Genomic DNA, 12299 nt, shown 5'->3' with positions numbered 1-12299 from the left:
TGGATGACCAGCGACAGGATCAATAAAAAGGGCAGCTCCTAAAGTCAGAAGGTTATTCTCTTCAAAAGAAAATCCAGGGTCAAGGCAATCAAGCTAAAAGGTTAACAATGATGGGGAATCCTGCGCTCTTAGCAGCTGGGTAACGACAGGGGAACATCCCCGGATCAACGGTCTCGCCTGAAGGACAGACTGGCTAGGCGGTGTGACAGCTTCATTTTTACAAGTCCCAACAATGTAAGTTCAACATTTTCAGCTAGCATAGTTACTAGGTTGTACCCAGTATGTCTCACCAGAGAGCTTCAACGCCATACAAGCAAGAACTAGCACTCATATATTGTCCTAGGGAAAATTTTAGAAACTATTCTGAAGGTGTGATAAATCAAGCTATTAAATGATTTATTTATTTCAAAACGGTTATTTTTTATAATATAAAACAGGGATGGTGAAGTTTGGAGTTATATACATATATCTTCCCTCAGTCTTGTCCCCTTTCCACTCCTCAGGAAGCTCACAAATTGCTGTATCTCTCTAACTGCTCCAGGTACAGTATTTCCCATTCTGTAGAAGAACCAATGAAAGGAAGCCAGACCTCATTTTGATTAATGGCTACTATACAAGTGATACAGGGAAATGAATAATCTCTTGGTTGAAGGCTTTTGTGAAGGTTCTTGAAGAAATAGTATCCTTCTAGATTCCATCTCTCAAAAAAGGTTACAAAGCAGTGTGTAAAATAATATACTGTAACTTTAACATATAAAGCCATGCATGCTAGGCATGTATATATACATTACAGACATGTACATGTATATTTCATCAAATGTTAATTTTAAAGGTCTGACATAAGTGAAGTCAACGTCAGAGAGAAGCAGAGCCTTAAAGAAGTGCGGTTAGTAATTGCATTCACCAAGGCCTTCTGTTCTAGAAGTGTTAGATCTGTTTGGAGCTACATGGCTCTAAATTAACGGGCGCCTGGTCATGAACAAGACCCTCCTTCACTGTGGATGTCCCGGAGGAGATGTGATGGCAAACAGTGGACCACAGGGAAGAAAAAAGAGCAACCCCCGGCATTGGTGACCAGGGGGTGCATGTAATTCTCATGCATCTCGAAGGTGGGGGAAACAGGCGCACAGAAGAAGAAATGACTTATCCTAGAGGTCACCTGGTCCAGCTTAGGCCAGACTGAAATGTATCAATATTTCAGTTTTTCAGTGTAAGAGTTTTACTGTCAGCCCCAATCATAAATTTGGCCACAGTGCCACCAGCACCTCTCATTGGTATTTTCACCCAGAAGAAAATTGGACATGGGTAGCATAGGATTACACAAGGATGAGTTTAGCTGGGGAAGATTCTAGGAGGCACCAAGCCCTCCCTGCCCTCAGGTGGTAGTGGTCCTCCTCCCCCTCCTCCTTCTCTTCCCCCTCCTCCTCCTCCTCCTCCCCCTTCCCCTCCTCCTCCTCCTCCTTTCAATGGAAAGCTACATCCCAGGAGCCACAGGCTGAAGCTAAGGACATTTCAATAATAGTAATTTAAAAAAAAACACCTCTCTGCTATTAAACTTGGCTAGATACCTTTGTTTTCTCTGTTGGCAAGAGAAATTGCTGCAGGATGGTAAAATCCTGTAAAATGACTGTACACTAATCACATGAACCCACAAACAACTGAAGTCATTTTTAAAAAATGTCCAGTTGCAAAACAGCAATGGACAGACACAGCACTCAAGGACTAATTTATGATTAGAAGAAAATGGATTACACTCTTCAGAGCATCTCATTTAGTTGCAGTCATGATCATTAAGACAAAGTGATACTTATTTAAAAACAGCGAATGTCTACATCCAAGCAGAATGTAGTGGTGTATCAGGTACACAGCATTCTGCTCACAAATCTCAGGTTCTCTAAGAACCATTACGGTCTGTCACGTTAACTGGCTTCCTCCTTTATTTTTCCTTTTTCTTCCCTGCAGAATATTACCATCTAACAGTAAGTAGTTCTAGTAAATATGCAAAGCAGCCACTTCAGAAAAGCAAAAACAATCAGACTTACAGAGGTTATACAAAAATAGCATTTCTCACACTAAAACTGAGAATCCAGATGAACTGTCAGAGGATTCTACAATTCCAAGAGGGTTCTAGTGCTGCACACTGCTGTCCAGGTAAATATGTCATGGAGCTATGAATAGATAACAAAGTGATAATGATTTTGAGAGTCCAATAATAATCTATGCTCTATTGCTCTCTTTTCAATTCCTCCTTCTGTCCTAAGATCTCCAGTGAGTCATAATCATAAGTGTGTCAAAATTATAACTATTGGGCCAGACTTTTCTTTGGTAAAATAGCACAAAAAGGTACTACAGGGACAGGCGGCTCACACCTGTAATCTTAGCTACTGCGGAGGTGAGATCTGAGGATCAGATCTGGTTTGAAACTAGTCCAGGCAGAAAAGTCCCTTTGAGACTCTTATCTCCAGTTAACCTCTCAAAAACTAGAAGTAGCACTGTGGCTCAAGTGATAAGAGCACTAGCCTTGAGTACAAAGAGGTCCAGGTCCTGAGTTCAAGCCCCACAATTGACCAAAAAAAAAAAAACCTATGGGAAATTTCAGAGTTTGATTTAACATGATATTTATTATTAATTGATGATTATTTTATATAAAAGTATCATTTATTTTAGGTTTTAGTCTTCAAAAAGATTTCCCCAGTGAGTTTTAATGTATTAATATCTCAGTATCATACAGATGCCCCTGGAAAACATAATTATACGGAATAAATGCGTGCTATAATATGGCTGGTGACTAAGGCGGATGTTGTTTAAATGTGCTAAAACTGAGTTCAAGATCATTGTTATTTATCCTTCTCTTTGGAAAAGAATTGCTTATTACTCTTTAAGGCAAGCCAAGTTATTATTTAAGACTATTATTTAAACTCTTTGAAACGAACAAGTTTTACTTTCTCTAACAAATGAGGGAGGCCTGTGAAATGTACTTTCTGGGCAGAGCGGAGCGAGCGGCATGTGGTAACAAGCCTTTCTCAGGTTTCCCGGTCAGTAACTGTGAGAGGCCGGGAGGAGCCAGCATCCAGCAGATCCTCTCACACAGAACACAGAGCCGTTTCAGTCAGCCAGGCCTCTCCAAGTTTTCTGTTTATGAGGAGTCCGGAGACACAGGAAGTACTAAATTTTTGCGGGGGGGGGGGGGGGATTATGGGTCTTGAACTCTGGACCTGGGTGTTGTCCCTGAGGTCTTCAGCCCAAGGCTACGGCCCTACCCTCGAGCCACAGCCCCACTTCTCCTTTTCTAATGATTAACTGGGGATAAAAGTCTCACGGCCTTTTGTGCTCAGGCTGACTTTGAACCGTGATCCTCAGATCTCAGCCTTCTAAGTAGCTAGGGTTATAGGCGTGAGTGACTTTGCCCAGCTGGTAACTTAAATTTTTGTTTTAATAAGCTAAAAATGCTTAAAGACACATGGAGTGCTCTGGTTAATGAGAAGAAAGGGGACACGGACCTAGCTAAGGTCAACAACACATGAACAAAAATCTCACCTGTGCCAATGCTCTAAGAACAGTTCTCAGGAGGCTGATCTACATGGTTCATTGTTCTACATCAAGAATAAAGAACTACAAATCTCTGGTGTTTAAGATCCTAGAGATCTAATTAAACATCCTAATTTTGTAAGAGAGAGCATTATGGCCCTAAGAGATTGGAAGAATTGCCCAAGATCACCCTGAGAGGCTGGAAAATGATCAAGACAGAAATGTTGATTCCACTGACTCTACTGTCACAGTCTCTTCTACCTCCAGGGAGACATTTCTGGACTGCATATAACTTCACTCAGTCAGGGACCAATGAACTATGTTGCCTGGTAAGTGCAATGAGTTCCTCTGCACAGGCGCTGTGTGCTCCAGGATAGAAGAAGCAAAGTAGAACTGGCAGTTGCTGCAGAGCCATGGAAACACAGATGGAAAAGGGACCCAGTGTCCTCTGATGCAACACAGTTCAGGGACAGGCAGTGAAATCTTCTCACTAATATCCAAACTGTTTCCTTGAAGGATGAGGAGAGATTACATGGGAGACAGAGGAGGAGGAGGAGGAGGAGGAAGAAAAGGGAGAGGAGGAGGAGGAAACAGCTAATAGGCATGCTCAAAGGCAAAAAAAGAACCAGAGTGTTCCAGGGAGACAAATTCCGCGGGTGGAGGACAGAGAAAGCTTGGTGGGATGTGCTGAGCCATAGGGCAGGAAGGTGAATCCTGAAGGGCTTTATGTGCAGTTCATCTCCAGGTAATGGGGAGAGAAGGCACTTGAGGAAAGTGAAGTGTGATGACTGAAGGAGGCAATGCGGCGAGTGAGGCACAGCTGCCCTACCCCACAGGGAGGGACAGACATTTGACGGAGTACGTGTGGGTGGAAAGAGGTGGATTTGCAATATCCCAGAACTAGAATTAGCTTTTGAAGCTAATAGATATAAACGAGTGTCATTCACTAGGGCACAGAGCAAAACTGTTCTGAACTATCTGGCCAAGGTCCTTCCGCAGGACCTTCTGAAATGGAAGATTAGGAGCAGAAACGGGAGATGTCTCTGTCCTTGCCCATCCTCGGTGAAACTGCTGAGTGAGGGACCTACGTCAAAGATGCTGAATTACACAGGAAATCCTCTCTGCCTGCTGTGCCTGTGTGCTCCCTGCTAGCAGTCATGCATCCCAGGCCTCAGAGGCAACGTCAGCCTCAGGCGCTCAGTCTCTTGGTGTTCCTTCACAGACTGGGGCAAAAAGGGGGGACAGAGTCAGTGCCCTTGGCGCAGGCAGTATCAGTGGTGGGCTTTCCTGTATTCCAGGGGAAACTCCAGATTCAGGAGGAAAGACTCACTTCCTCCACATGATTGCCTAAAGATCCTAAGGTTTTCCAGTTCCAGCATGGAGGGGTGAAATGCAGACTGGGCTTTGGGTCTGTGCTGGGCCACAATTCAAGCCCACGGTGCAATTCAGGTACTCACCCCTTCACCACCATTTTCTCCCGTGTTGGCAAGCATCTCCTGCAGGGCTCTGACAGAGAGGGACTGTTCCAGCACGAAATTGCAGACGCAGAGATCTGGCGGAATATACTGTGGAAATAAAACCAGAGTGAGGGTGCCTTCCTGGGCCAGTGGGGAGCAGTCACGCAAAGCATTTCAAAGGCATGAACTAAAATGACAGTTACGTATATGAATTAGCATGCAAAAAAGGAGGCTTTCTTTTGTTCATGGTAAGATAGGGTGTAAGCTGGATTCTGAAGAGTAGGAAGAGGCAAGCTTCAAAGCTCAAGGAAAGAGTAACCTGCAAAGTCTGGTGCCACTCAAGAGAAGGCTGGTGGTACAAATGGAAAAGGAACATGGTGAGAAGGGGCAGGGAAAGGATGGCTCAGGTGTATACGTGTCTGAAGGATAAGGAAAGATAGGTTCTCATCTGGACCTGTACCTAAGGGACACGGGAGAGGGAAAAGGACTCTTCAGCACCTGTGTTAGCATGACCCTAAGACCACCACCACTGGGATCCCCCATCACCACTGGCAAGAGCAGCGCAAAGACTAGAACGGGGCTCTAGACCACAGCGACCAAGGAGGGGGTCCATTCATTTGTGAAGAACAAACAGAGGCAGTGGAGAGGGTTAAAAGCTGTATTAATGCAGCTCTGAACAAAGAAATTTCCAGGTAAGAACTGCCAATTCCTGTAAAAATTACTCTAGTAACATACTAGAATCGGCAGTAGATGGATAGCACCATGACACGTGGGCCGGTTCTAGAGCATTTCTGAGCAACGCCTACAAGACTGGACTAGCCATACTCCACAGAGTACTTTCCCTTTACATATATTAAACCTACGACTTAATCCATCCGCTGTGAGACAGTGTCTCTTAATGTTCTAAGACTCAAAGAATGGAGGCGAATGGAGGCCACCTGCCCCCAAGTATTCTATTTGGCCAAGGAAGATTCACACCCAGGTAGCCAGAGCTCCTGCTACCAATGAAAACAGGAAGGTTTTCCTCACAGCTGGCGTATGCTGTATCTGTTAATATGGAAGTGTATTTATGTAAATGCTAGCTCTTGAGGAAGGCACAAAAGAACAAAATCATTTTCCCTCAGGAATTCACAATCCAGCTTCCTGCTATGCCATCTTCTTTGGGAATATGGCATGTAATCGCCTTGAACACCAATCCTTAGGCAGAACAGTAACAACATGAGAGTGACAGGGAAGAGAAATGTGGGCCAGAGTCTTTGACAGCTATCTCAGACGCCAAGACAGGTAAAGCTGTTTTCCCAGAGCTTTGATTTAAATCTGGCCTCTTATAAGGACTCAGGTAGCTCTCTGACAAGTGTTTTCACTTAAAAACAAAGATAATAAAATTAGTTATCTTTAAATTCCCTTTCACGTCCAAGTATTTGTATATTCTTCAAACCCTCTGAAACTCAATGTCCTCAAAATTAAGATGAGGTCCCACCTTACTGTGGGTTTTTGACCTCCCTACAATTTTACTTTATTCAAGTTGTAAGGGTTCTTTATTGAAGTATTATTCCAGGAATGAGCCATTCTATTAGCTATGAGCAACTTACACTTTCAAGTACTTTTCTTCTAAGGTTTTAAGTAAGTGGTTTCTACTTAAATACTTTCTACTCAAAGTCTCTTATAGACAGCAGCTCTAACAACCAAAAATTCTTGCATTACAGGACTGTCAATTCTCTTTATGAAAATAACTTATGCAAGAACCAAATGCAATACAAGGAGGACACAGCCTTTATTTTGTGATCCTCTTTCTTATTTGCAAGGTCTGCTCATGTAACAGATATTAACTCCTTTGTACAAGACTTGGAGAGCAAGCGACTGGTGACATGGGGCAGAGCCTCATGTATCAGAAGTGTTTTGAGAGCACACTGGCGTCATTACAAGTAGCATACTACTACATGGTAAAGCATGTCCCTGAAGTCCTTCTGCCATAAACATTGCCCGATGTAGATTCCCAAAATACGAAACCATCGCAGAAGATTTTTATAGACCTTCTATCACTCTTAGCCTACGGAGTTCATGAAAACCCAGGATTTCTTCTTCCTTCACTTCAGAGCATGTGGTTTGTAGATTCTCCATTCAGGAACACCTGCAGGTAAGGCTGACTTTGAGAATAATCAATCCAGTTATGTCTGCATTTATGTGTGCTTTCCTAATAAACATACCATATTCCCTTTCAGACAGAAGCCGTCACAGCTTTATGTAGGAGAGGCGTGTGCCCAGGTCGCTTTCTGTCCCCCTGTGTCTGGTGTGACTGCAGAAAGGACAGAAGCTCTGCTTGTCTTGGCTATCATCTGTCGGGATGGTGGATTACTGAAAGATGTCTGCCATTTTATAACAGTATCCTTTCTTCTCCCTACCTCTCCAGGTATTCCAAGTACCATGGAAGTGTGGGTGTAATCACTGACATGAACGGGTACATTTACACAGCAGGGCAGCATGCACGTGGGGAAAGCCTGCCAGAAGAAGAGAACTGGTTCCAGTTTTCTTACCATTTAGTTTCTATACCTTTAGTATGTAGGCCCTGTCTGGATTCTTTGTACTTAATAGCACACAGAACAGTGTATGGGCAATGTGAACAGGACAATGGGGATATGTGGAGAAAAGCAAAATGCCATGTGCAACTTGTGACATGAACGGAACACAGAGCCACCTGACCTGCGATGCCAGCTGTGGTCCTTAATTAAACGCCAAACCAGTTTGAACTCGCACCTCCACACTCCTGAAAAATGAGCCAAGGCCACGAGTCCATCAAAGGTAATTTGTTTGCGGCTGGGAGATTCCCCCAGGGGGCCAGCTAGGTGTCTCTGTGCTCTAGAGCTTGTGCCTCAGTCACTCTGCCTGGCATGTGTTTGATGATTCTCAGCACGGAGAGAAAGGCTCTGCTGACATCTGTCTGAAACAGCACCTCATCACTCTCCCCAGCTCTGTCCCCAGTCCTGAGAAGAATTTCATTTCCAAGTGACCTACAGAAAACCTTGAGATGCAGAACCCGGGGTAAGCCAGGAACTCACATTCACTTAGCCTCACTATGAAAACTGGATGTGACTGTGATGGGCAAGGAATGGAATACAGCCAGGTTTCTACTGGAAGGGAAAGAGCTCAAAAAAAAAAAAAAGAATTGAAATCACAAAACCAATCAGTGAATTTCAGAAAGACAACACAGGAAAACTCTCACAAGGACCTTTCATTGGGGCCAAGAGAAGGGTGGTAGGAGATTAACGATGTATGGGTGGGTGTTCCTGCAGTGTCTGCAGAGATAGTCTGACCACAAAAAGGAGGGGGAATGTGAATGACAGGCAAACATTCTCCACGAAAGATTTCCCAAGATCGATCCATCTGGTTAACCTCAGTTCCTTTCCCATGGCCATCATGTGGCCGACAAGTGCATGCATTTAATCCTTTCCCAGCTACCCGGAACAAATGCAATTTCTATCCCTCAAGGCATTTCTATCCTATTAGAAGAGACCTACCATTGCCCAAGACTTTACAAGATACACAAATGTGAATGCTGAATGCTGCATTAGGAGATTTGGTAGAACAGGTCTGATAGGGACCTACTCAGGGCAATTAGGACAGAAAATGTCGTCCTCACAGGAGCTTGGCCTCAGGGATGAAGAGGATTTGTTTTCACCCAAACAAAGAAGATTGGGACACAGCATAAGAAACACACACACACACACACACACACACACACACACACACACACACAGTCAAAACAGGAGAGGCACTCTTCCCATTTTCTGTATTACATATGGTTCCTTTCAGTTTATACAACTGGGACCGCATTTTTAAGCAGTTGGCTTTACAGCCAATCTGACCCTGTCTGTTCCTTTTTCACTCAACTCCCCAGACGATGGGATAATTGTATGAAGGTATCATAAATGAGGAAAAAGGAATGAGCAAAGGGGCAAATAGTGGCAGATAACTGTACTTATGAATTTTCTGCCTGCATCTCCTCCTCCAGCCTGGGACTCAGCAGATATCACACTATGGCAGTGCTGGCCCCAGCGCTGGCAAGTCAGTGGCCAGTGTCGTGTCACACTGTTACACTACTGCCTCTCATCTGAAGCTCCATTTTCTCTAACTGCCATGTTACTTGTAGTCAAATTCAGACTCAAAATATGAACTGACAAATTTTATTTTATTCTGAAGCAAGGGGGTATATATGCCTTTAAGGTAACTGGTATTATAGTGTAGCTATGATTATTTCATGTTGTCACTGATCCTGTATCCTTACATCATAGGCACTGATATACAATAACCATATAGACAGATCTCAAAAGTCCACTGGCGCTATAGAATTATCAAAGTGGAGTAGACTAGTCGCTACGTATGCCACAATAGCAAGTCCTGTCCTTTGGGGAACAGGACAGCAGCAGTGAAAAGCTGTGTGAGAATAGACACTGGAAGCCACAATGTTGGAATAACTTAAAATTTCCATTTGTATTTCAATTGTACCAGTCCTTAGTGTTTAATAAGCTTTTAAATATAATAAAAAAGCTTTTCTCTGGCTGGACTACAAATTAAGAAAAGGATTTTGATCCATAAGTGAGTCAACACGTTGAAGAAAGCAAGCTGCCTTCCTGGCTTACTAGGTCGCAAAAGAACCGGAGAATTCTAATAGCAGAACTCAGGAGGAAAGTTGGGTTTTCTTGACCAGCTACCAGCAAGATGTCTCAAGAAGCAATCTCTCAACTTTCTGAACCATTGTACTGAAGACATTCTTTCTGTTATTCCCCCGCTATGGTGTAGCTGCAGGTTGTACCTAAGGAGTGTAAGCTTGGAAGCCTTGTGCCTAGAGTGGCCATACATAAGACAAGGGAAGGGCTCTGAGAGGTGGAAGTGGAGGTGGTGAAGATGTCGGGGTCCCTACTGCAGGAAGGGGTTACCAAGTTTTCCTGAGCCCTCAGTAGCTCCCACAAGAGTGGATCGCCACAAAATGCAAGACGGACCTCTCTCTGCCCTCTGGCTTCCTGCCTTACCATGTAGCCTTCCCTGAGGCTGTGCTACTGCTGCAGGGCCAATACACTAGACCCCTATCAGAGCCAGATCCATGTGGCTGCCTCATCTTAGAATTTAAGCTCATTCCCCCAACAACTAGGACCAAATAAACAATGAAGACTGACTCATCTACCCTCTGCAGGCCCATTGACACTACTTGAGATTGTCTAGCCAGGGAGTAAATAAGCATGTGCTCAAGTTGTGCTGATGAAGTCTCTCTCCAGGGCCACTATGTCTGCTGGTGGGAGGCAGAGCAGGACTCAGGCCCTGGTGGCTGGGCTTCTGCCTGCCTGCACTGTGACCTGTTCCATCATATCACACTGCTTCAAACAAGACTGAAACGTCTTTCCCCAAGAGGGCTCAATGTAGTCCATCTCAGGACATGGTTGAGAAGACTTCCCAAGCTCCCCTGGGTAGGAAATAAGAATTCTCTACTGCAGGAAAGGGGACATTTCATGGGATGGCCTCAGGACAGCTGGAGAGCCGTACGTATTTTGTATTTGGAAGCTTTGCATGTTTTATGGACATTATCATTTACTCACTGCAAACATGAACTTCCAATCAATCACTGATACCACATATAATTACTGTTCTCTGCTTGTACTTCAGAACAGAACCTGCTACTAACCAAACTAATTCTCATATCCCCTATCAAGTGAATTTTATTTCCATATGTAAGCAGTAAAGTGTTTTTGGAAACCTAGGTCATCTTTCAAAAGTTGTTGATAGTATATAATTAAAATTTTGTAGTAGATATTTAAAGTGGAAATTATTGCCTAGAGTATAGATTTCTACATAAACAATTACAAGTTTCACAACCATATCAGAAATAAGTCTGCTGAGATACAGAGAAATTTAATAAAACTTAAATGGGCTATTAAGATAAGTAGAATCTCAATCTCTCTACTCGCACACACATGAGTGTGTGTGTGTATACATATACAACTGTAAAACTAAGCTATTCAACTATATGAAACTATATAGAACTATACAATATATATCTTACAGAAGAATCTGTTATGTAACAGAGACAACACTGCCTGCCACCTGGAAGCAAGAGACCCAAATTGTAGGACAAATATCCTTTGACAAACTCTTGGAAACAAAGGCCAGCCTAACCTGATAAAGATATAACTATCCCTCACACACCCAGACTTACGGACCTCAATCTACACATCCACTGAAGTCTATCCTCTTCTAGAGAGAATGCGTATTAGTTCTAGCAAGAGTGAACCTTGTAACCTCAATTGTTCTTTTGCTGATACTTGGGGATTTTTCGAAAAAGCAAGCACAAATATTAGCTTCTTCTGGGAGTAATAATATAAAACCATTATGGATCCAAGAATCTCCTGGGTAAGAGTGCTCAAATGTCTATTCCTGGTAACCTTCTCTGGTAGAGTCTTTCAAAGAATCAGCCAGGTGACTTTGAGGCAGGAGGTGTCAGGCACCTATGAGACACTGCTCAACCACTGGACCATGTAAGCAAGTTCAGGCCTCAGAGGAAAGATTCTCATTCTGGAACATTCTTTAAGTAATTTATAAATGCACAGATTTCAAACGAGTAACTCAGTAATTAAGATCTGCTTGACTGCTGTTCCTATGCTCTTGCCTGACAAGACTCCAACAAAAAGTATAGTGACATTCTCTGGTAGCTACATCCTTCCAAGTATCAGTTGACTTTGGCAAACTTCAGAAGAATGTTACCAATAGCCTGTTGCTTCAAAGCTTGCTTTCTTTACAATGAAGCTGAGGGGGTAGGCAAAGGACTGCAGAAAAAGCACCAGGCAGCTGGCTTGTAAAATGCCTGCTGGGGAAAAGCATAAGTGACAGGTTGGATGGTTGATTTGGTTCTCCACGGAGCCCTTTTTTTTCCTGTCTGCCTGGCAGTATGTTGTCAGCATGCTAAATAACTGAGGTGCTAGTAGGTGAAAACTTAGAATACACACGCACACCTAGGATGGCAAGCTGTGTTGAGTAACTGTAATGCATACCGGACACACTGGCTTTTACATGGTCTTAAATGTGTGAAGATATATAGATGCGCATGGCATCGAGCTATGGTCTAATGAAGAGCACGCACACGCCACACAGTTCCGGTGATACCGGAACGTCAGCTAACAGCGGGGCTTCCGTGAGAAACTATGATGCTATTATTCTGAGGAGAGACAGACTAGGACAGCATATAGCCAGTGGCCATGAAAAAGAGGTGTGACACCCGTCAGGGAGGCAGACTGAATACAAGAAGGTAGAATTAGGAGCAGCTAGATA

The 12299-nt window shown here is 43.6% G+C and overlaps 1 protein-coding gene across 1 annotated transcript in view; it reads right to left on the bottom strand.

Moving 5' to 3' along the window:
• The window catches only part of Ryr3 (ryanodine receptor 3), a 295306-nt gene that overhangs the window by 213197 nt on the left and 69810 nt on the right, over positions 1–12299 (bottom strand). The window contains exon 5 of the mRNA XM_090357798.1: positions 4986–5093. Coding sequence (XP_090213924.1) covers positions 4986–5093 — 108 coding nt within the window. The remainder of the gene's footprint in view (positions 1–4985; positions 5094–12299) is intronic.

The sequence above is a fragment of the Megascapheus bottae genome, chromosome 25 (assembly GCF_031878675.1).
Source record: "Megascapheus bottae isolate mThoBot1 chromosome 25, mThoBot2.hap1, whole genome shotgun sequence".
NCBI classification, from domain to species: Eukaryota; Metazoa; Chordata; class Mammalia; order Rodentia; family Geomyidae; genus Megascapheus; species Megascapheus bottae.
This window is presented reverse-complemented; position numbering and strand designations above follow the sequence as displayed.